The sequence below is a fragment of the Littorina saxatilis genome, linkage group LG5, assembly GCF_037325665.1.
Source record: "Littorina saxatilis isolate snail1 linkage group LG5, US_GU_Lsax_2.0, whole genome shotgun sequence".
NCBI lineage: Eukaryota > Metazoa > Mollusca > Gastropoda > Littorinimorpha > Littorinidae > Littorina > Littorina saxatilis.
In genome coordinates, this window is record NC_090249.1 from 21,466,452 (window position 1) to 21,490,483 (window position 24,032).

Below are 24,032 nucleotides of genomic sequence, written 5' to 3' on the forward strand. Positions count from 1 at the left end.
AAGACGGCAGGACGGAGGGAGCCCGACGGTTATTGGTCGGAAGAAGGGTGGGGTTGAAAACGAAACCACACGAAGCAAGAAAAGAACAGACACAACACGGAATCTAGCTCGACGTACGCCACGGCAGCTCAGCGGAAGACCACCTCTTCGCCACTCCACCCCGAACCAAACACCAAGAACAGTGCGTCAGGCAAAGCTTTGCTCCTCCAAGTTAATCCCAGTCAGCCCACTTCATACACAGGTGAGTCACAATATTTCATTGATGTTTTACAGACATACGTCCATCAGTGTTTTGCTGGTCCAGCGGACGTGATGGATACTGTGGGATAGGTGGGTTGGGGTCATCTTGTCTTAAACAGGATTGTCCAAATTCTGACACGTACGCACGTTTTGGCAGGAATATTGACGAATAAATCCTTGACAGCCTACTTCAGCCACAGGTAAATCGCCTACTTCAGACGCAGGTAAATCACATTTCCTTTCCCCCGAAAGCGACGTATGGCAGCCTTAATGGCGGGGGGAAAAAATCATACACGTAAAAACCGTGGAAGTTTCAGCCAATGAACGAAGAAGAAAAAGAACAACATTTCATTGATGTTTTGCAGTCATGTTTTTACTGACTGAATGGACGTGACAGCTGTCATGGGATCGGTAGGTCAGTACATAAGGATCACCGTGTCTTGAAGAGGATTGTCCAAATTGTCACATGTACGCAAGTTTTTGGAGGACACAGGTCGAGGTCGTGTTCTTAAATGCATTAAAACCACATACAACTGATTCTCTTGAGCGGTGTTGACAACTGGCATAGCTCCAGTCCAGGTGTAAACAAAGTCTTTTTGCTTTGTTCATTTTGGAAGCGACAACAATTCAATAGCACCAGTTACCATCGATTTGTGTGTGTGTTGTTTGTCGACTTTAAAGGTCAATAGCTTGAAGTTCTTGCGATTGTTTCGTGTTGTTTAAAATGTAATGTTCCCTAAACTTTAACTTTTTGTTTTTATTCTTGATTTTGGAATGTTCTGTTTCGATTTTTGTGTACACAAAATTTATGACGAGTTTAATAAAAAGAACTAACCTTTGTAAGAAACGATAAGCACGAGAATGACATTAGAGTTGTGCACGTATTTAGTCTTTCGTTATGATCAAGGAGGATTTGAGCGTTCGACTGCATCAGATAAGGTTGCACTTTTCAAATAAAATTTCTACTTTTATGTCTCGTCCGTGCTTGTGTCCAAAAGCTGTTTTACAGTAAGAGTACCCAGTTGTTTAATACAAACTGCAAGATTTGATATTATATTATCAGCAAATAAACCGGCACGGTTGGCCTAGTGGTAAGGCGTCCGCCCCGTGATCGGGAGGTCGTGGGTTCTAACCCCGGCCGGGTCATACATAAGACTTTAAAATGGGCAATCTAGTGGCTGCTCCGCCTGGCGTCTGGCATTATGGGGTTAGTGCTATGACTGGTTGGTCCGGCGTCAGAATAATGTGACTGGGTGAGACATGAAGCCTGTGCTGCGACTTCTGTCTTGTGTGTGGCGCACGTTATATGTCAAAGCAGCACCGCCCTGATATGGCCCTTCGTGGTCGGCTGGGCGTTAAGCAAACAAACAAACAAAACAAATTCAGCAAATAAATGCAAGCGATGATGATCACACCAGGAATATCCTAGAACCTACGCACGAATTTGAACTTCAATAAGGTCATTTGCATATTACATCAAATTTGCGTGGGAGATGAAGGATGTGGGCTAATTTTGACTGAAAAAGACATGTTTCAAGGATGGTCTGATCTTTGATCTGCTCCAGGGATGCAGGTGGTTTTCTTAATTCATTGTTTCTTGATATAGCTAGACTACAATAAGGTTGGACACTTTTTACTAATTTTAGAAAGAGGATTGGATACCAGCCTGTGTATTCATGTCACAGCTGTCAAATGTGTATCAAACTTCAGGTGAAGTCAGGTGCATCTTGTCCCGAAGCTACCCACCTCGTCGCCCACTTGCTGATTAACAAAACAAGCAAAGTGACCCAACAAGAATTGACAAAGAGAATACTATTCATGGCTTGCTGTGTGATACCAGGTTTTCACAAGTTTTCTTTTTGTTTTGTTTCATCTACTCAAGTACATTAAGTGCGCGCGCGCGCGTGCGCGCGTGTGTGTGTGTGTGTGTGTGTGTGTGTGTGTGTGTGTGTGTGTGTGTGTGTGTGTGTGTGTGTGTGTGTGTGTGGAAAGAAAGAACGAAAGAAAAAAATAAAGAAAAAAAGAAAGTAAGCAATAAAGAAAGACAAAAAGGAAGACAGAAGGAAAGCGAATGAAACAAAAATCAACAACCCTTCCACCCTTAAGAAAGCAAAACCTCACGGTCAGTTAGTTTGGGGTCAACGAAAAGGACGCCTTCTCTTGCAGTCACGTTACTAGACCCAATGTACTTTTTTGTTCATTTGTCCCAAACTGTTGTTGATTTTTTGTCATACAAAGCCTTTTTTACTAATGACGAGGGCAACTTTTTTTCTCAGACTCAGAGAGTAGCAGAAATCAAATCAAATTAACTTTACTATCTCAAATCTGAGAAATTACATTTATGAAACCAAAATTTTCCCCTCCTCGCCCCACCAGCACCACAACTTTCACGGTCTATCTCCCAGAATGTAAGAGTAATGGACTCAGAATGTAAGCAACAACTTAAAAAGAGGAAACCAAAAAAGAAGCTAAGTGTTTAACAGCTCGCAACGCCTTGACAAGAGACATCAATCGTAGGCCAGGAACAGATGCGCAACAGGGAAAAGAAGTGCGGAGTGAAATCACGATGTCGTATTTTACTGTTCGTGACATAAGGCAAGCTGCAGCTAAGTACAGAGCAGTTATAAAATCTAAGCTTTAATGCTACATTATGCAATCTCTTGAATACACCGGGACACCTGCTGATATGTATGTAGAAGGACACAAACGACACTGTAATACCACACATTACCATGGAATACGATACACAGAGAATACTATATGCCTTGCTGTGTCGTACCAGATTTACACGAATTCAATATTTGAAAAAGCAACGAGTGTAAATCTGGTACGACACAGTAAGCCAAATTGAAGACGCTTCTTTTGGAACCTCGATCTCTTCCAAAGCCTCGTGGAATCTTTGACTTCAAAGCATAGAAACGTCACTCTAGAAAGTATAGCGTGACGTGTAAGTTCTAAAACTTCTTTCAGGGGAAACAACAGGAACAGAAGTGTTTCCATAATGACGTTTGTCTCGGTGATTTTGGCATCGTAATCAGTGGAAAAGCAGGACCCTGCCAGACTACCTCATTTGACACTACCTCATTTGCATGATTTATAGACGTGTGGTTTGAACGATATTGTTATTTCATGAGTGGTCTTTCTCACGTATGTAGGATAATATACTACCCAATATTGACGGACTGTGTGATGATAATTATCTTCTGCTATGGTCTGTTGAGACAGTGATATCAAAATCGAGACCGGAGTTCGAGAGTTTGATATCACTGTCGAAACAGACCAATAGCAGAAGATATCATCACACAGTCAGTCAATGTTAGATATATTGCTAATTCTCTGGACATTTTGTATTTACTGTAAAGAAATTACAAAAGTATTTGTCTCAGTTTTGGCTGTTCCATATCCCTCCCTCTGATTATTATTTCTTTTTGTTCACTCTTTTCTTGTACTTTTCAGTATTTTAAAATGTCTTTCCTTTCAAAAAGTCTTTAGTCACTTGCTCAACTAAATTCTGGGATAATTACATTTTCATATATATATTTGTTTGTTTTTAAATTTAGGTGTTTTTGTTTTTGAAGTGGGGAAGCAATAAAGAGGTCGTCGATATCAAAACTGATATCGACGGAAATGTCGTCGATATCACTTTTGCACTGAGCTCAGTTTTGCCCAATTATTGACCAATGAAAATCCACGTAACATATGAAATAGCAATATAATACGATACAATACGATACGATACGGTACGATACGTCGGCATCTTGCAAGCGAGTTTCACGAGGATTTTGAGATAAGTTGATTATCTGTATCATAAGTGTTTGTTTGTCTGCCTGCTTCAAAGACCGCTGGATCAACGTACTGTAAATGTAACGGTTTGTTTTGTCAACAATTAAACGTTCCAATAACCTACAATTCTTGGTTTTTTTATTCTTTCATTTAATTGAGTATCGTAGTTACGGGGCAGTTTAGAGAAAATCATTATAGGTGCGTCTAAATTACAGTGCGACGAATTTCCCTTGGATTTAGTGAGGTTAAAATCGCCAGAAAACCTGTCCAAAATGGCGTATTCGAAGATATCGCGCGTGTCAGACACAGAATTCTCTGAGCAGGGAGTCCGGTCTCTGACCCACTTACAAAAGACAAGGTATATATTTCAAACGCCTCAAAAACGAAAGACTTCCGATATTACAGGATGACCATTTTAAAATACTCCGCAATATTGCAGAAGTTTTTGGCCTGGCAAAAAACACACAAAAACTTCCAAAGACGAATGTGACCATACTTTTTCTTTTTTTTTTAACTGTAAGAATTTAGCTCGTAGCGGATATGTTTTTGGTTACCAAAAAAGGGTTTGCATAAATGTCGACAAATCAACCACACACACACACACAAAAAATAAATAAACTGAACATTTCCTTAAAGTGCGCAACGCGACGCAGACCAGTCAATCACTTGTATTCTAAACAGGGAAAGGCATAGCAAATCAGAGGAGATTTGACGTGCTCTACAGTTGGATCACGAAGGATGACGCACTACAAAAAAGTGTGTGTATGTGAGTGTGCGTGTGTTGGGGGGGGGGGGGGGGGGGTAAAAAGGAAAAAAAAGATTCTCATGAGTTGCTTCACAACTGACACCTGTATGTATATATGCACCAAAATACGATACACATGAGTTCTGTTCAAAGTTTAATACACGTTTGACAGGTGTGACACGAATACACAAGACAATGGTTGTGAAGATAACCACAGCAAACAAGGCACAGCAAATTGGATTTAAGGATGTCAGTTTTCCGCGATCCTGTTTTGTGTGTGTTGGTATCAGCATTTTAACCACTGTTGGATAAGTTGAAAAACATTCGTGAAAGAATAAAATGAAGTATAATTAACTTATACAAATTAAAGCAAACAAATCAAGATAAAACAACCCAAAAAAAGATTTTTTAAAAGAGCCCAACAACAAGAAATAACTTAACTCAACTCAACTATCTAAACCGAACGGAACGGAAAGATTGTTTTGTTAATGAAATACAAATGAAATGCTGTAAAATAAAAACATGAGAGATTTTCAAAAGTGAACAGTGAAGAAGAAGGACACCTAAAACATGTTGGCCATGACCAAAAATGGAAAATGAAGAAGTCGAAGGTAAACATAACCTTTAATGGCAAAAACGATCCGTTATTCTGTAATGCGTTCAAAACCTAAAATTAGACCTCCCCTTTTCTCGTCAAAGGGAAAGGCCGCTCCAAAGCTGACACCTGGCATGATTCATATGCTTCATATTTCGGGTGCAGCTGTTAATTCTGTCTTTGTCATTGTCCCTTGACAGGCCTCTATATATATATATACGGCTTGTGTGTGTGTGTGTGTCTGTCTGTCTGTCACTTCGCGATGCACGGCCAAAGTTCTCGATGGATCTGCTTCAAATTTGGTGGGCATATTCAGGTAGACCCCGAACACAATCTGCTCGATGAAAATTTTCAACACGTGCTCTAAGCGCGGCGCGGTGAACCGATTTTGGTTTTTCTGTAGATCCATTCCCAGTAACTCTTCCTTATCTTCTCCAGTGTTTTGCGCGTTTATCTCCCTTCCTTCGTGTGGCGTCAATCACGTCAACACGTGCTCTAAGCCGGCGAACCGCCACGCTGCATACTCCGTCTCGCGATCCACCCGGCGAAGCGGGTAATCATCTAGTCTGTGATATTTGTTCTTATATTTTGACTTCCGCTTTGCATATTGTTATTTTCAACACCATTTTTTTCTATTCTATGTTTTAACATTTCCTCATAGCTTTGCGCTTTTCACACCTCATTGAATGAATATCTTTATGAGCAATAATCAAATATTCACATATGTATTTCTAATGTTCCTTCGGTCTTGCACGGTTTCAGTTGACAGCCCCACGCGGTATAGTTTTTACATTTTCTCTCGTGGTCTTATTGTATCTGCCTTTTTCTTGACTTTTTTTAATTTTACGAAAACAACATTTAATCTGTTATTTATGGCAACGTCCAAATGCCTACAAATGTGGTATTCAATTGTTTTCATACCCCCCCCCCCCCCCCCACCCCCTCCGAAATTAAAAAAAAATTGAAATTGGTACATTTCAAAGTCTTTTGAATAAGGAGCAGTTGTAATCAGAGATAATATTACTTATAATCATAATAATAAAACGTTCTTGTATAGCGCTATTCACCACCTGCAGACAGCACTCTCGTGGCGCTTTGCAAAAAGCATGGGACATTAAAATTCAACATTTCACACATAAAGATGTCAGACATATTTCACATCACTGATCATACAGTCTAAGAACACAGCACTTAAATAAAAGCGTAAAGATCTAAAACAGAATAAAGATTTATCACAGGCTTTAGGGCAAGACATTAAACAGCGAATAAACAGGCACACTCTATCAATAGACTACAAGCACTTTTAAACGCATTACAGAATAACACATAGAATTAAATCCATCGACCCACACAAGTATGCATAGCTTAGATTCTATAACCAACAACAACATAACAAATCTAGAAGGGTTAAAAAAAACGTAAAAAAAAAATATTTAGGAACAAGCACAGAAAGCAAACAACCAACCGACAACAAACGAACTTATCATTAGGCACATTCTCTTACAAATCAAATGCACGGATGACATTATAGCTTCCAGGTCGTAATTGGTCTGATCATTTCAGTGCACTCATGGGTTTGCAGGGGCGGACGAGGGGGGGGGGGTTTCTGGGGTTTCCGGAAACCCCCCCCAGCCAAAAAATAAAAATATTTGTGTGTGTTTTTGGGGTTGAGTTTCAATTTTGGGGGTATTAATCAGTGACAAAAATCTGCTGCCTGAAACTGGTAATGATCATCCTCAGAATGCACCAGATTGCACCATTTTGCATCCTTTTTTTCAAAATTTTCCGGGGGGGCATGCCCCCGGAACCCCCCTAGCAAGCGTGGCGCTTCGCGCCGTCGGCTCGGCGCTTCGCGCCTTCACACCCATATCTTCACAACATACTTTTGGAACCCCCCCCCCCCCATAAAATGAACTGATCCGCCTCTGGTTTGAACAGGTGGGTCTAAATGGTGGTAGCGAGGGAGACAGGCGGGCCGCTAGGGAAAACGGGTTCCAGAGTGTTGGAAAACCTGAAAGATCTTTGACCAGTTGATTTGAGTTTAGTTAGAGGAACAGTGAGGAGCAGCTTGGTTGATGACCTCAAGGACCTACCAGTTTGAGAGTAGTTTGTCAGTTTTGAGGACAAATATGTGACCCTCCACAACGAAATGAGTCGCCGCATGTCACCTCGCGCGGTTCTGCGCTGGGCTTAATATACGTCCGGAGAGTGTCTGGTAACAGTGGGAGGATCACCTTAGTCACAGGCTTATAACTCAAACAGTTTTTGCTCTTTTCTAAAACGGTTTTCACCACTGGATAGAGCATAAAAAACTCTTTATGAAAATGTAAAAATATGAAAATCATGCAAAGGTGACATGCGACTCATTTCGTGGTGGAGGGTCACATATGGCGGCAGTGTGTCATGAATGTAATGGAAAGCGAGATGCAGGGGTATTGATTTTGTATTTTCTAGTCATCTAACTGTAACTTTTGCTGTTGTTGTTTGCAAATGCTTTATACAATGGTGTGACCTTTATTGTTTGGAATCTGCTGTGGCTGTTGTAATGTGAAACGATTTTCTCCATGCTCCTGGAGCCCGAAATCAAATTAAAACCTTACTATTCATATCATTTTTTTCTTTCCTTCTTCTGTTTTATACAGGCTCTCATAGTTATTCCCTTTTCTCTCCGCAGTGAACACCTTTATGTGTAATAATCAAATCATCGCATGCTACTAATGTTCTTTATCAGTGTACCTTGGGAGGGTTACAGTTTTGTTACATTGGATCTATATAACTCATATCCATAAATAAAAAAAAATTTCTCACTCTTTTTCTTTTCTATTATTACTCATAGTTATGCACTGTCCTCATTCCACTGCTAACTTATGCAGAAATCTGCACGAATATTTAATGTTCGTTGTGTCTTTGTCAGTGGCCGTTGACAGACTTGACTATATAATAACATTTATGTTGCCAGCTTGTGTCTCTTGCTCTTCATATCACTAGTTTTTCTTTACACTTTTTCTTTTGAAAATTACTTGATATATATATATGCGTTGTTAAAGGGATAATACCTGAGAGAGAAAAAGGCGCTCAGATCGCTTCCAAAGTTCTACAATAAGTTTCTGCGTTACAAATAATGCTACCTCGCAGGAGGGATGCCTTCACTTTGCAGAGGAAAGTGTTTTAAACGCTTATTTAAATTTCTTCATATAGTCAAAGAAAGAGCACTCTTTTTAGGGTTGGGTTGTTTCCTTGTTTATGTTTGTTTGTTTGTTTGTTTGTTTGCATAACGCCCAGTCCACCACGAAGGGCCATATCAGGGCGGTGCTGCTTTGACATATAACGTGCGCCACACACAAGACAGAAGTCGCAGCACAGGCTTCATGTCTCACCCAGTCACATTATTCTGACACCGGACCAACCAGTCATAGTAACCCCATAATGCCAGACGCCAGGCGGAGCAGCCACTAGATTGCCCATTCTAAAGTCTTAGGTATGACCCGGCCGGGGTTCGAACCCACGACCTCCCGATCACGGGGCGGACGCCTTACCACTAGGCCAACCGTGCCGGTCTTGTTTAAGTACGTGATGCGGTTACTAGAGGGCCGCTTCATAGATAGCGTTGGCCATCTTGCCGTCATGCGGCGCTTCTAGGCTACTTTTTGTTTTCAACACCGGAGAGAAGCAGCGCCCTGACGCGCATTCACTCACTTTGATTTAATTAATGATGATACTTGCGGTGCGTTTTTGAGCAAATCGTTCCGTGTGTGTCTAGATCAAGGTAGAGTGGTTTCGACAGATTTTTCGCTGAGATTCGTCAAATTCGCCAGAAACCAACCCCAAACGGTCAGATCAATAGTATCCTTTTAAATTCCAAACTTACTGCATAAGTCATGCTATATAATCATATCTGCACGTATTTCTAATGTTCTGGCTGTTGGACTTGAGTTATATGTCGTTTCAGTTTTTTCCCCGCTCTTAATTAGGACTTATCAGTCTTTATCTTTAATTTTTTCCCCCCGTTAAAACTACTTATATCTATATGCCCGTTCCTCTCCTCAGTTTACACCTATTAATCAATCTGCACATATTTCTAATGTTTGTTGTGTCTTTGTTAATGCTCCTTGGCGTTTTTATGCATTCCTTTTTGGGAATAGTGTATCACTTGCCCTTTATATATCACTCATTTTCTCACACTTTTGTCTTTTCAAAATTACTCATAGCTATGCACTGTTTTCCCATGAGGGAATCGCTTTACTGTCGGTTACAACTCATCGCATGTTACGAATCTTCGTTCTGTCTTTGTCACTGGTCGGAGACAGGTTTATGCAATATTTGTGTGACATGTCATCTCTCGTCCTTTGCGTGACCTATTCTTTCTTCACCCTTTTCGTTTTAACAAGTACTCAATGCCATGTGCTGCCCTCACCTTAGTTCAGCGTCCATACTTTCTTAGTGTCATAATTGTGTAAAGAAATTAACTGTAACGTGGTGAGCAAAAGTTTTTGAAGAACTTCATGCGTGTTGCAAATGCTAGAATATAGTGGATCAAGCTTACTTGAAAATGCCCCCCCCCCCCCCACAGAAAAAAATCCAAGAAAAACAACAACATCACAAACAAAATTTCACAAAAAAATTGTTTTTTACAATCAATTTCCCTTCTTTCCATTTTTCGGAAAGGGGTTGGGAACCTGTGAGAAACCAGAAGGGGGGGGGGGGGGTTAATCATTATTCTTCTATAATCGGTGTGTTAGTTGATTTAGAAGTTATTTTTCAGATTATGGATCAACTCTTATTGTAACCAAAATGTACATTTTCTACATATTTAGGCTGGAGTACACACCTGCAACTACGTTGGAGTAGCCTCCCTTTTCGGATATAGAACGCTTTGTCTGTCGTAACAGGTAATCCGTGTGTGTGTGTGTGTGTGTGTGTGTGTGTGTGTGTGTGTGTGTGAGTGTATTTGAGAGGGGGTTGGCGAGTAAAGGAGGTACATGTAGTGTGTAAAGATGGAAACAGCTTGTCAGGGGAAACAATTAAAGCGATGTAGTTTTGAGTTTCTCCCCCCTTTTGGATAGTTTCGGATAGGGATAGGTCGTCAGACTGGGAGAGAGCTTGGGGTGAAAGGTTGTATGATTGGGCAGTGGAGTGTGCAAGTGTTTATTTTGAATATGTAATTAATATTCGGAGGATTGCACCGGATTACCACCATCAACGCTCCCATTTGGACTTTTCTACGTAAGCTTACTGTGCCTGCTGTGACATTCACGAGGATTAGGCCTATTGTGATTCTTGGACAATCGTGTGCCTGTGCTGGACTTGCACGAAGACGAACGTATACGTGCTGCCTAGTTCAATAATGAAATCTGTGTACGTTATACTTTGTATTTTGTGGTGTGATTCGCCCGAGTGCGAGACCCCCTTCCCGGAACGCCTCTGTGGGTGGAAGTGTATACTTAAATGAGTAACGTGAGTGTGTAGATGAGAATGTGAAAGATATTTTGAAAGATATTTTGGACCAGGACACACACAGTAGACACCAACACAACAGCTAAGTTTCAGCCTGACAAAGAAATTCCATGACACAGCTAATGGTTGTACTTGTTATTTCGCTACTAAAAAAAATGTTTCTTTACCATTTTCTGTCATTTTGTGGGAATCTCAGAATATGGGCCTTGACTCTGTGAAAATTGGAGGGCAGTGCTGGAGAATGGAAGCTTACGTTTTGTTTACGCTTGAAATTAACTTTGACATGGGGGTACAACATTTTTTATTTTATTTTATTTACATGAAACTGCAAAGTAACTGTGTTTTGAGTTCTATATTTTGATTCTATACCAGTCATCTTTATGTATGGACATACAAGGCTTCATTCATTGACATATATATACACAGTCGAATTATACTAAATAATGGAAAAGTTCTTTTTTGCAAAAATGTGACACCATATTCAAGTTGTATTTATTATCTACTGAATCAACCCATAATGTCCTACTTTTATTTTCTTTTTTTTTCTCAAAAACCCTGAGCTTACATAAAGAATAATAGTTTAAAACTGTCATGTCGCTTTTTCTTACCTTTCTCATATGTAGAGTAAATGCACTATTTTCTGTCATGATGGGTAATTAGGTACAAGCATTAAAGTTCAAGATTTTGCTCGGTAAGTGGTGTATTTTGTTTGTCTGACGGTAAAAAGGATACCTCAACTTGAATGTACCAAAGTTTTAGCACATACTTACCACTTCAACGCTTTAAATGTTGTGTTCATTTTTTCACAAGTATAACATAACAGCCATACTCATGCAAGGTCACCTCAAAATCGACCCGACAAAAACTCAACTTTCAAAAAAAAAAAATTTTTTTAAATCTGAAACGGCAAATTTTAGCAACTTCTACATACAGGAACAAAAGACTTCTTAGTTTGGTATGGCTACCTAGCGTGTTTTTGGTGAGTCGTTCCGACTGAAGCCGGTGTCAACCGCTTGAAATCGAAAACGTTTTGACGAAGGTTTTGACGTCAGTTTTGAGGGGATGCAGGACAAAAATTAAAAGCGCTGTCTCTACGCAATGATCAGACGGATTGCTTTCACACTTTCAAGATAGTAGCCTATGTTTGTATGAAATACCGTTTGAACCGTCCCTGGTACGTACTACCTGAATTTGAACATTAAAGGGAAACCAAAATCATTTTAGCTTGATTAATGATTGAGTTGCTATGAATTTTTAAGGGGGTTGTCCGGGTAGTGCTTGGATTCAAATATTCCTGGGGGGGAATTTGGCAATGTTCAGTTTTCTTGTATTAAGAGCTCCCTCTCTCTCTCTCTCTCTCTCTCTCTCTCTCTCTCTCTCTCTCTCTCTCTCTCTCTCTCTCTCTCTCTCTCTCTCTCTCTCTCTCTCTCTCTCTCTCTCTCTCTCTCTCTCTCTTCTCTCTCTCAACTGGATTGTTACTTGTCCTCAAAAGAGGCCAACCCGCTTTCCTTCCCTTCTCTAAATACAGACAGTTCTGCACGTCTCGTCAGTTTGACTTCCTAATTTCAGCCTGTTATTTAAAAAAAATACAGTACCACAACTAATTAAACTTTTCATTGGTTTCATCAACTTCAAAAGAAAAAACCGTCACCTTCAGTGATTCCAATTCTAGAAACCGTTCTTGTTATCCGTTCAAAAGTAGAGAGGGTGGGGGTGTGTGGGGGGGCGGGGGGGGGGGGGGGGGGGGGGACAAAGTCGTCGTTTAATTTAAGAGAGGAAAAAAGTACGAGAGGAAGGCGGAAGAACTTTAAGAGGAAATCATAACACTGGTTGTCATCATCGTTCAGATTCTTCCGCCAGAACTTGAAAAAGAATCATTAAAATTCCTCAGAGTAATTAAGAGAGAAAAAGAGGCATTGGGAAAAATAGCTGAGAAAGACACGGAGAAGAAAAGAGGCAAATGCAATACCGTCCAACCCCCCCCCCCCCCCCCCCCACCCTCTAGTTATTACCATCCCGTTTTTCAGACTTTCTCTGTTTTAATGGCCTTGCTTTGTGAGAGGCGGTTTTTGTTCATCAACTCTGTGAATTTGCCTCGAGTTTAAGACTTTCTCCATTTCAAGACTCGATTTTTATCGATTTGGTAAGTTCAGTTGAAAACAATAATGGGGGATTCACTGTTTTTAAAAACACTAATCGCAGACTAGGAGGGCAAAAAATGATTTGTAGTAGGTGACTGCCGCTCTTTTTGAGCGTCTGTTCCTCCTGAAACAAAAGAGCGCGTGCAAGGGGCCATCAATTTTGTGAGCAGCTCGGCGGGCCACACCTACAGGCTAAGGTCGGCCTCTGACAACACGGGTCGATGGAGAGGGAGGTGGGCTGACAATTATAACCCTACTCCTAGCTTTCTCTCTCTCTCTCTCTCTCTCTCTCTCTCTCTCTCTCTCTCTCTCTCTCTCTCTCTCTCTCTCTCTCTCTCTCTCTCTCTCTCTCAAACAAAACCCGCACACGGCAACCTGCCTCATACACTCTCTCTCTACCTGGGCTTGTTGAAGAGAGGAGCTCTAGGCATTAAGCCAGAGCAAGAGCATCGTCAGTAAAACGTGTCCGGACGAAGTGTATATGTATATATATCCCCAACGCTGGCAGGCGTGACTATTATCTGGTGGGTGCCTTATATACCTCCTTTCCTTCTTTCCTTCCGGTCACAAAAAAACTGGTGCATTTTTTTTTGTACTGTCTTTTTTTGTTTTTTGTTTTTTCGTTATTGTCTTTTCTTGATATTTGTTTTTGTTTTTGATTTTTCTTTTCTATACTGTTTAGCTTTTGTTTAATTGCATAGTAATCTGACATTTTGGGGAAAAGAAACACCCCACTCAGATCGAACAGCTCTAGTGCTATACGACTTTGCAGTCAGAATCATGGCAAAGCTTAAGTAAAATATTTGTTACTAAGATTATTGTACCTAGCAATTGTAAAACTGTACTAGGCAAAATCTTGATATAACATTCTGAGATAGTACCACTCTTAAGACTAAAGAATCTTTTCAAGACATTAAGCTCCTTTTCTTTATCGTGTCTTTGTGTTATTAGAAATGCGATATGGTGCCAAAAGGAATATGTCCATGTTTGTGTAAAATGAAAATGGACATTAAAGTTTTCTTATCTTATATTATCTTATCTTAAAGAATGCGGACAAGAACATTTTACATTGATTTTCATTAATGATATACAATTTGGATTCGTCTGATGTGTTGAGATATATCTCTTTATGGATTTTGTTTTTGTTGACACGTTTCATCTTGTTTGAATTAAATTATGTCTTAGTGATCAACCAAAGTACATATGTAATGGAACTTCAACGTTCATTACGGAATTACTAACAAAACTAATGTCATGTGCAAACATAGCACACCAACAATGTGGCAGAGTGCATCATAAGTATGCAATTTTTTCTGGCATTTCTTTGAAAACATTTCAAGATTTCTGTATATTGTAATTTTTCCTTATACAGATTGAACATTGATAACATGATTATATTATGTTTACAGATTTGACCAAGAAGGCAACTTTGTGGACAAGAGCGAGCCACACACGCAAACAACTCCAGCTTTTCAACTTTCCATCGACACCAAACGTGACAGGAGACTTGAAACCACGTACCAAACTAGTCCAGCGCTTGAACCGTAATTAGGGATCCTTCATACAAAATCAACAACAACAAAAACAAAAATGGATCGAAGGAGGTTCAAGCTTGTCTTGGTCAGCGTGCTTGCGCTGTTTGTCAGTGTGTCCGTCACTGCGCCAACAGAAGTGGCCCCGTCGTGTCAGCTGTGCACATTGATTTTAGGTGTGTGTGGCAACGGTATTTGCGAGAACAAGGGAACAGCTGACAACTGCAGGTAAAAACATTGTATATTCTTTGAAGAGTGTAAAACGGTTGTTTTGAGTTGTTATCCATTTATTTGTATTTATGTATTTTGTGTGTGTGTGTGTGTGCTTATTTTGTTTTCTCATTTAATTTTGTATCCATTTTTTTTATTAACTTGTCTATTTATCGGACTAAAGGTGGTTGCTTACTTTTCGTGGTTTGGAAATTTCTTACAGAAATCTGGGCTGGTACTACCGAGAAAATTGTGCAGCGACTTTGTCATGCTACCAATTTGTAGGCTGCGTGTATGTGAATGTGTACCATAACATACTAATTAAACAGATTGTGTGTCCGGAGAAAAAAACTCAGCATATAGATTCTACTTTATGTAGATGCAAAGTGCAAAAAAAATCAAAACAAACAAAGTGCAAAACAAATCAAAACAAACAAAGACACCTGAAGGCTTTGGGCCTTGGCTCTAATTTGCTTATTTGTTTACTTTTTTTGGGGTTGTCTTTTTATACTGCAAAATTTTCTGCGAGCGTTTATTTATTTATTTTATTTTATTTGTTTTTCATTTGTGAGTGCGGAAGATAGCCTTCGATGGTTGTGTTCCTTGCCAAGTTTGAATTTCCTTTTACAAAACAGGTTGCTCATTCTAAAATATCTTTGAATTGGAATTTACGATTTTTCTTCTCCTTAAGTTTCATTTCCTCGTTTTTGCTTTTGGTCTTGCCATCATTTTGTCCGATTTTTCCTTCTCTTCACATTTTTTTCTGGAGACATTCCTTGTGTCTTCTGTGTTTGAACAACAACTTCAAGCTAAAAGCATCTTCCTTCCCACGTACACAATCATCTTCACCTCCACAGATCTATCCCAATTTTTCTGTAATGAGAATTTTTTTGGAAAGCGTAGCTGTATTTTGTGAATAGAATAGAAATGTGTGTGTGTGTGTGTGTGTGTGTGTGTGTGTGTGTGTGTTTGTGTGTGTGCGTTCGTGCGTACGCGCGTGTGCGTTTGTGCGTGTGTGTGTGTATGTTTGTGTGTGCGTGCGTGTGTGCGTGCGTACGTGCGTGCGTGTGCGTATGTGTGCTGAATTAATGTAGCAGATTGACATAGGTGTCATATACGAAATTAATAAAACAAACTAAAAATGATAACTTCAGATTTGTGGTGGTTAAATCTGATTGCTTTCTCGAGAAAGAAAGTACCTAGCACATTCAGTTGGTTTAGATGGGATGTGAACAAAAATTAATGTGCCTTTGGTGTCATATTCATTGTTTCGTCACATAGAGAACTACAGCGTGTCTTGCACTGTGATTGCAGGTACGAGTGTGTGTGCGCCCAAGGCATGACCGGGGTGGGGTGCCAGGGGGAGGCCAGGCTGCCAAACGCAGCCGTCATTAAAGACCCGGTGATGATCAAGGTCAACCCAATCGACGCGCTGAACTTTAACCTCTTTGGCGGACCCCTCTTCGATCCAACCATCCCCGCCATGACTGACCCAACCACCCCTACCCCCACTACTACAACCACAACTCCGAAACCCACGACCACAACAAGGAAGACTACCACAACGACCACTGCCAGACCCACCACGAGGGCGCCAGCAGCTCCTCCTGCTGCCATCGCCCCAGGACTCGGCTCCCCAGAGATTGTAGGAGGAAGCAGCCCTCCTGTAGGCAAGCCGTCACCGTCCGGAGTAGCAGGGAAGTCCAGCTCCACCAGCCCTGCTACAGCTCTGTCGGCTGCCGTTGCACGATCCGATCCCTCTTCCAGCGGTTCTTCGGGGTCAGGCAACGCTGCCCCACAAAGCCAGACGTCAACCAAGATGCCAACTCCCTCCAAAGCAAAGGCATCGATCGTGCAAGTTCCCAGCCTGTCGGAGGCACTAGCTCTTTCCGCTGTTACCGCTGCACCGAGGGGAGCTGCCCCAGGCACGGGTACTGACTCCACAGTGTCCAGCCCTGACCTGGTGAGCAAACTGGCCCAGCTTAACTCTGATGACCAGACCAGTGCACCACTGCCGTCTTCTGCTAGCAGCACCAGCAGCAGCAACACCAAAAGCCACAACAGTGGCGGTACTTCTAGCAGTTCTGCTCCCTCACAGCCAGCATCATCTGGATTGTCATCGTCATCTTCGCAGACATCACCGTCGACGTCTCAGCAAGGCCCATCTACCGCCATCTAGGCATTAAACAGCGAGACAAACATACTCAGCCCCAGTCCTGTGTGCATTGATTTCTGGAACCCCATAGGACGACCACACGCTTCGCACTGCCAAAACCAGTATGTCGAGCAGACACAGGACAATTTTAAACACACAAGGGCAAAGAAATGAAACTGCGTTAGGTGTCGGTTTTGCTTTCTGTCCTGAAGCGTCTCGCTTTCATTCCCAATTGTTTCATTAACGCCAAGAAGAGCGACAATAGTGTTTCCGTGATGGCACGGATGTTGTTCCTGTGCTGAACTGGTTGTGGATTTATATTTCAAGCTGACAAGGACGTCCTGCAAAACATTAACACACCCAAACAGGAACACGCGGACTTTTTTTTCTCGAACTTTCAGTAATGTTTTCACACGACGTTTCCCTGCACATGGGGTTTGAGAACGTTTAAGGCTGCATGCTATCAATGATACTGGGTTTACTGTAGAAATATGTTTTGGATAACGCAAAGTATGTGATACAGGGTCAGATAGAATGCAATATTGGTCAAGCGGGAAGTCAACACAGAGGTTGAAAATGTGATAAAATATGGGTGAGACCTGGGTAAGGAGAGCAGATCAGGATTGTGGACTATGTTCCGCTAACGCAGATACAGTGTGCATCAGTGCGAATTTCACTTAAATAATCTTTTGCTGCTTTCTAAAGGAAAACGCCTACATTCCTTCTAGAGACTGCCAATGGAATGAAAAAGAGCGGGATAGCTTTTCCAACTTGTAATGCTTCTTTAACTCCCTTACAAGCCTCACAACCTATCAGGGAAATTAACTGGCGATTTGCTAAAATAGCTGTACCATCCGCTGTACCATCCGCTATATGAACATAATATGTAGGGAATCAGTGACAATACGTTGGAGAAAGGAACGTTTCGGGAACACAGGAGAAGGCTATTTAATTCATGATACATTCTTGTATGGAGAACGTTTGACGCAATGAAATTGTTGTACATGTAAATCCCATAAACATGACCGATGTTTAGTTCTTGAGTGTGTTGTTGTCCCGTGCAGTTAAAATCAGTCTTCTTACTTTTCTTCTTTCTTCCAATGCACATGCCTGAATGTTATAACATCTGTATTCTTCTGCATTAAGGCCCAAAAAAAAAAAAGGTGTGGTTAAGGTAACATAGCCAAAAAAAATAGGGTAGGAAGGTAGGCAATCACTTTTTTTTTTTAACTTTTTTTTCTAATGTGTAAAAATTAAACCTACTTGACAGGGAAATAAGTGTGCGACTCGAGCGCTGTCGCTTTCATTGCGTTTTCTGCACTCGTTTTTTTTATTTTTTTTAATTTTTTTTACAAATGTAATAAAAAGTTATAGGGTCGGCCCCTAAAAATAGGGTAGGTCGGGTTACCGTAACCACACCTATTTTTTTTTAGGCCTAATGACACAACATATTCAGTTGCAGTTCAGAACGGCCGAACTACTTGTTTCGGAATCACAGTTGTCGTTGTCTTACGCATTTTGAAACAGTCATTGCTTTTAATTCATTTATATTCATTGCCCAGGACATAAAGATATGCATGCATGCATTTCTGTTATTTATTAGACATAGTTGACTCATTGAAACTTGAGTCAGATATTTTATGTTCGCCACCTTTTGTGGAGTTCAGATTGGCTTTCTGTTCGCAGATGTCGCAATGTATTTCATTGAGAAGTTTTTATGTTTAGATAGAGATGATAACAATATGAGTAGCAGGCCTATACCATATTTCTTCCTTTAAAAATGACGTGGTTTTTTAATTTTTTATTTTTATAGATACGCACTTTTTAATGGCGGTGACCAAGAATGGGAAATAAAATCTTGTTTATACAGACTAAGACTGTTTCTGTTAAACAAATGTGTATATATATTTTACATTTGCAAACTCTCACCTTGACATTTTGATCTGCGTTTTAAAGTAAGGAAGGGCACACTCTGAACAACATAAGTATTTCTGTCATGTATGTTGTCTTTTCTGTGGTGCTTTCCGAACTGACAGTTCGTTATTTTCCACCTGTGAAGTAAATCCATCTATATTTATTTCAATAAACCTTATTTTATAATTTGGGCTTCCTGATGTCTTGTAGAAAACGAGAACTGTGTTGTGTTCTGTACGTCTTATTTTTCCTCTCTTCTTTTTCCCCTTTGCCGTAGAACGTTACAACATTTACTCTTTTTACATTTAGTCAAGTTTAGACTAAATGTTTTAACATAGAGGGGGGAATCGAGACGAGGGTCGTGGTGTATGTGTGTGTGTGTGTGTGTGTGTGTGTGTGTGTGTGTGTGTGTGTGTGTGTGTGTGTGTGTGTGTGTGTGTGTGTGTGTGTGTGTGTGTGTGTAGAGCGATTCAGAGTAAACTACAGGACCGATCTTTATGAAATTTTTCATGAGAGTTCCTGGGTATGATATCCCCAGACGTTTTTTTCATGTTTTCCATAAATGTCTTTGATGACGTCATATCCGGCTTTTTGTAAAAGTTGAGGCGACACTGTCACACCCTCATTTTTTAATAAAATTGATTGAAATTTTGGCAAAGCAATCTTCGACAAAGGCCGGACTTTGGTATTGCATTTCAGCTTGGAGGCTTAAAATTTAATAATGACTTTGGTCATTAAAAATCAGAAAATTGTAATTAAAATTATTTTTATATAAAACGATCCAAAATTACGTTTATCGTATTTTTCATCATTTTCTGATTCCAAAAACATATAATTATGTTATATTCGGATTAAAAACAAGCTCTGAAAATAAAAAATATAAAAATTATGAGCAAAATTAAATTTCCGAAATCGATTTAAAAACAATTTCATCTTATTCCTTGTCCGTTCCTGATTCCAAAAACATATAGATATGATATGTTTGGATTAAAAACACGTTCAGAGAGTTAAAAAGAATAGAGATATAGAAAAGCGGGCTATCCTCCTCAGCGCAACCACTCCCGCGCTTTTCTGTATTGTTAATTTCACTGCCTTTGCCACGAGCGGTGGGTGGACAGACGATGCTACGAGTGTACGGTCTTGCGGAAAAAATGCAATGCGTTCAGTTTCATTCTGTGAGTTCGACTGAGCTTGACTAAATGTTGTATTTTCGCCTTACGCGACTTGTTTTTATCTCTTGTACACGGACAATTCTTTTGTGCTATCGTTTCTTCACTAACATCTATCTAATATCACTCTAAAATATACCACCTTTTCTGTTCGACTTCTGCTCGCTCTCTCTCTCTCTCTCTCTCTCTCTCTCTCTCTCTCTCTCTCTCTCTCTCTCTCTCTCTGTCTCTCTCTCTCTCAGTCTCTCTCTCTCTCTCTCTATCTCTCTCACACACACACACGCCCACACGCACGCACGCACGAACGCACACACACACGCACACACACACAGCACACACACACACACACACACACACACACACACACACACACACGACTTTCTCTCCTACCAAAAGCCATATGAAAATTGGAATGTCAGCATTGTATCATACTCTGAAACAATAAGAAAGTCGTAACTGGGTGGTACTATTTGAAATCATATAGGTGCTTCTGTAAAAGCGTTGCAAGAGGTAAACCAGACTCGAGTTGTGTCAAGATACATTGTTAGTTCATTCAATTTAATTAGTAGTAGTAGTAGTACTAAGTACTCTATCAACAACTAAGTACTTCATCAACTCCACTATAAAAGCGGTAAACTGAGGGGCTCGTCGGCAAATGAATATTTGATTGCAAAGGAGACAAATGTTTGACATTTAATCAATACAAACCATGCTATCTAATCCACCTGTCACAGTTAATCGTTAAAATGTTCCTGCGTCTTGGAAACAATCACCAGTTACCAAAAAGACTGTTCGTGTGAAAACTTAAACAAAATATTTAATTTGCAAACAAGTAAACTATTTTTTCATGGATTGGTCATAGTATGCTTGTTTATGTTTGGTCGTTATCTTGCCTGTGCGTGTATTGTATGTTTGGTCGCTTTCTTTGCCTGTGCATGTATAGTTTGTTGGTTATGTTTGGTCGGTTTCTTTGCCTGTGCGTGTATAGTATGCTTGGTCGATGTATGTATTGTAAAGCGCTAAGAGTAGACATTTTTCTAGAAAAGCGCTATAAAAGTTTGCATTATTATTATTATTATTATTGTCAAGTTCGATTCTTTGAATAGGCAAAATATTTGAGCCACCTACTCAACCGAAGATCACGATGTCCCGCACGTCTAAGGACCATGAGGTTTTCAATGAATTCGTGGGATGTCTGTCAGATTAATGTGTCAAGCATTGTTGCCGTGCAAACTAGCCTCTACCTCCAAACTAAATGAACGCTTCGATGAGGAGAAGGAATCTCAAACTTTTTAGAAAGTAACAACATTGGACACAATCTTAAGCTTCACTCTTTCCACAAAGTTTTGACTCCATTTGGGGATTTCTTTCTTAATGTGCCAAGCATTCTTACGTACTTGCATCTGCAACCTCCAATCGGCGGAGCTATTCAGTGAAGATAATATAAGGAATCCACAACAAAGTAACTCCAGCTGGTCTCACTCGCAAGCTGCCCACTTTAAAAGTCAAAGTTAAAGTCAGATTCACATTAATATCTAAAACGTGTAAGATTACAATGCTGGTGAATACGACAACGAAAACGACAATAAAACATTATAAGCATTTAAATACATACATTTATCTATGTATGTGTTTGTGAGTCGCTTAGAACTGTATTAGAATTTGCGCCATATAACTATCCTCATTATTATTATTATTATTATCATTATTATCAAAAACATTTAAAAATGCCTATTTTCTCTACTCGTGTTCGACGTCGTCGCCTCCCTCTGGCCCTCCCCAACCCCTATCCCACCACCCCCCAACACAATACCCCCCTCCCCTCCCACCACCGACGTCAACTGCAACGTGACCACAGTGTTTGTGAGGGCGTTGTCCATGGAGAGAGATTAGGACAGTGTGACGGAGGGGCTGTTTGGAGAGACAGGTACAAATGGTCCTCTGACAACCTATTTATTGCTAACATATCTCACACCTAGCACCTGTGTGTGTGTGTGTTTTTTCTGTCCAAACCCCGATCCCCCACCTGGCTCTTTATTTGGTTTTATAAGATTTATTCAAATTAAGTACCGCGGAAGAGCAAAAAACAAAGCATCAGGGCACACATTCAGACATGAGCCTAATTTTAACTTTGCTCTTAATTTTTTTCTTCAGGGCAAAATCATGGTATGAGGATGCGGAAAACGAATTGTAGAGTTTCTAAAAATCCAAGGCGTCTTTTTGCTTGAACGAATTTTGTTTGCTCAATCAAAAAAATTCAATCCAATCCCAACTGTTATTTTTCTTCTTCTTCTTCGTTCATGGGCTTAGACTCCCACGTTCACTCATGTTTTTAGCACGAGTAGAATTTTACGTGTATGACAGTTTTTACCCCGCCATTCAGGCAGCATACGCCGATTTTCGTGTTTCTATAACCCACCGAACTCTGACATGGATTACATGATCTTTTCCGGTCTTGTGCTTATGTGTACATACGAAGGGGGTTAAGTCACTAGCAGGTCTGCACATAAGTTGACCTGGGAGATCGGAAAAATCTCTTAACCGACCCACCAGGCGGCAGCGACCGGGATTCGAACTCACGACCTCCCGATTAGGAGGCCGACGTCTAGTAACAACCACGCCACTGCGCCCGTCGTATCAACTGTTCAAATGGTGGGATCATTCGTGGACGCTTAACTTGGAATTAAAGAAACGGTAAAATTCTCACCTCTCAAAGTTTGATCTTTGCACATGAGAGAATGAACAAGGATTGAAATGTGAACGAGCGACTTTCATCCTCAATTAATCATCTATAAACAAACAAAATAAGTAACTAAACAAAGACAATTCTGCGGCTTGTTTTTTCACGACACATACACATGTACAACTGAACATGCAGAACTTGCAATGGCAAAGCGGTACTGCAATATTATGTTTCTTTGCTGAAGTACACTCCGTTCCTGTTGTTCATGATAACATATCGTACTATCTAGGCCTATCTAAAAACGATAACGGAACAAAAACTTTCAATGAGGCCATTCAGATACTGTCATAGCACACATTTTGGAATGAATGACAGCCACACGAGGCAGGCAGGCATTTCCTGTGCCAAAAGTGACAAAAAAATACAGTACATTAATTTTACAATCTTAATCTTATTCGTAACCGAAAATAAATGTAGACGCCGGTCATAACACTAACGTGTATTCAATTTCATACCGTAAATATTTGCCGCAATGTTCTGCGAGCCTGTGACGGCTCTGTTCTATCCCAAGACATTTACATTTGGATATATGTGTACGAGTATGTCCCGCTACCTTAAAATGGCTGAGGTCCTGTCTCTATTGTCTACATTATAAATTGCAGAAACGATGTTGGCTGCAGCAGCGCTGTGCGGTGCGCGACGTAACGCGTGATTAATCATTCGGGTGACATGACACAATTTGGACTGGGTGGCCGAGTGGTAATGCCTCGGTCTCACATCTACGAATGTCACCCGACTTTAGGTAGTCGGCTGGAAGTCGGAAGAGGTCGGAGAGTTCGTGAGAATTAGCAATTTTGTTTTTGAAAAGTCGGATAGTTCGGAAGGCCCTTCAGACTGTTTTGAAATTTTCAAAACAGTCGGAAGAGCCTCCCGACTCAGACGAATAGAAATTTGTCGGGTGGTTGTCGTAAGCGTGTCGGTTTAGTCGTAAGGCGATTCTGATTAGTCGTAACGGTAGTCGGAAGACTCGTAAGGGTGGTCGGATTTGTCGGTAGCATAGTTTCGTTCGGATTAGTCGTAAGGGCAGTCTGATTTGTCGTTAGGACAGTCGTTAGCTAGTCGGTTTAGTCGTTACACTGGTCGTGAGAGTCGTTTATTGTTTGGAAGTTTTTCAGCCGGGCCTGTCGTAACTGCAGTCGGAATTGTCGTTACTGCAGTCGGAAGTGTCTGGACACATGTCGGATTTGTCGGCCCTAAAGTCGGGTGGTTGTCGTCTGCTTGTCGGCTACATGGTCGGATCAGTCGTAAGGACAGGTCGGGAGTGAAATTTGGAGCCGAATTTGCATCCGACACTTCCGACCTAGCCGACTTAACTATCCCCGACACTTCCGAAAAATCGTATATGTGAGAC

General features: G+C 40.7%; 1 protein-coding gene across 3 annotated transcripts; it reads left to right on the forward strand.

Annotated features, from left to right (window-relative positions):
* LOC138966537 (uncharacterized) lies at positions 1-18,955 on the forward strand. Of its 3 annotated transcripts, XM_070338806.1 has the most exons (4): positions 1-241; positions 10,178-10,252; positions 14,368-14,718; positions 16,015-18,955. In XM_070338806.1, the coding sequence occupies exons 3-4, from the start codon at positions 14,549-14,551 to the stop codon at positions 16,877-16,879; spliced, it is 1,035 nt and encodes a 344-aa protein (XP_070194907.1). In that variant the 5' UTR covers positions 1-241; positions 10,178-10,252; positions 14,368-14,548; the 3' UTR covers positions 16,880-18,955. The 3 variants fall into 3 exon arrangements, with proteins under 3 accessions (XP_070194907.1, XP_070194905.1, XP_070194906.1); XM_070338804.1 differs by lacking the exon at positions 10,178-10,252; XM_070338805.1 differs by lacking the exons at positions 1-241; positions 10,178-10,252 and adding an exon at positions 13,352-13,482.
* Positions 18,956-24,032: the final 5,077 nt, after the last annotated feature.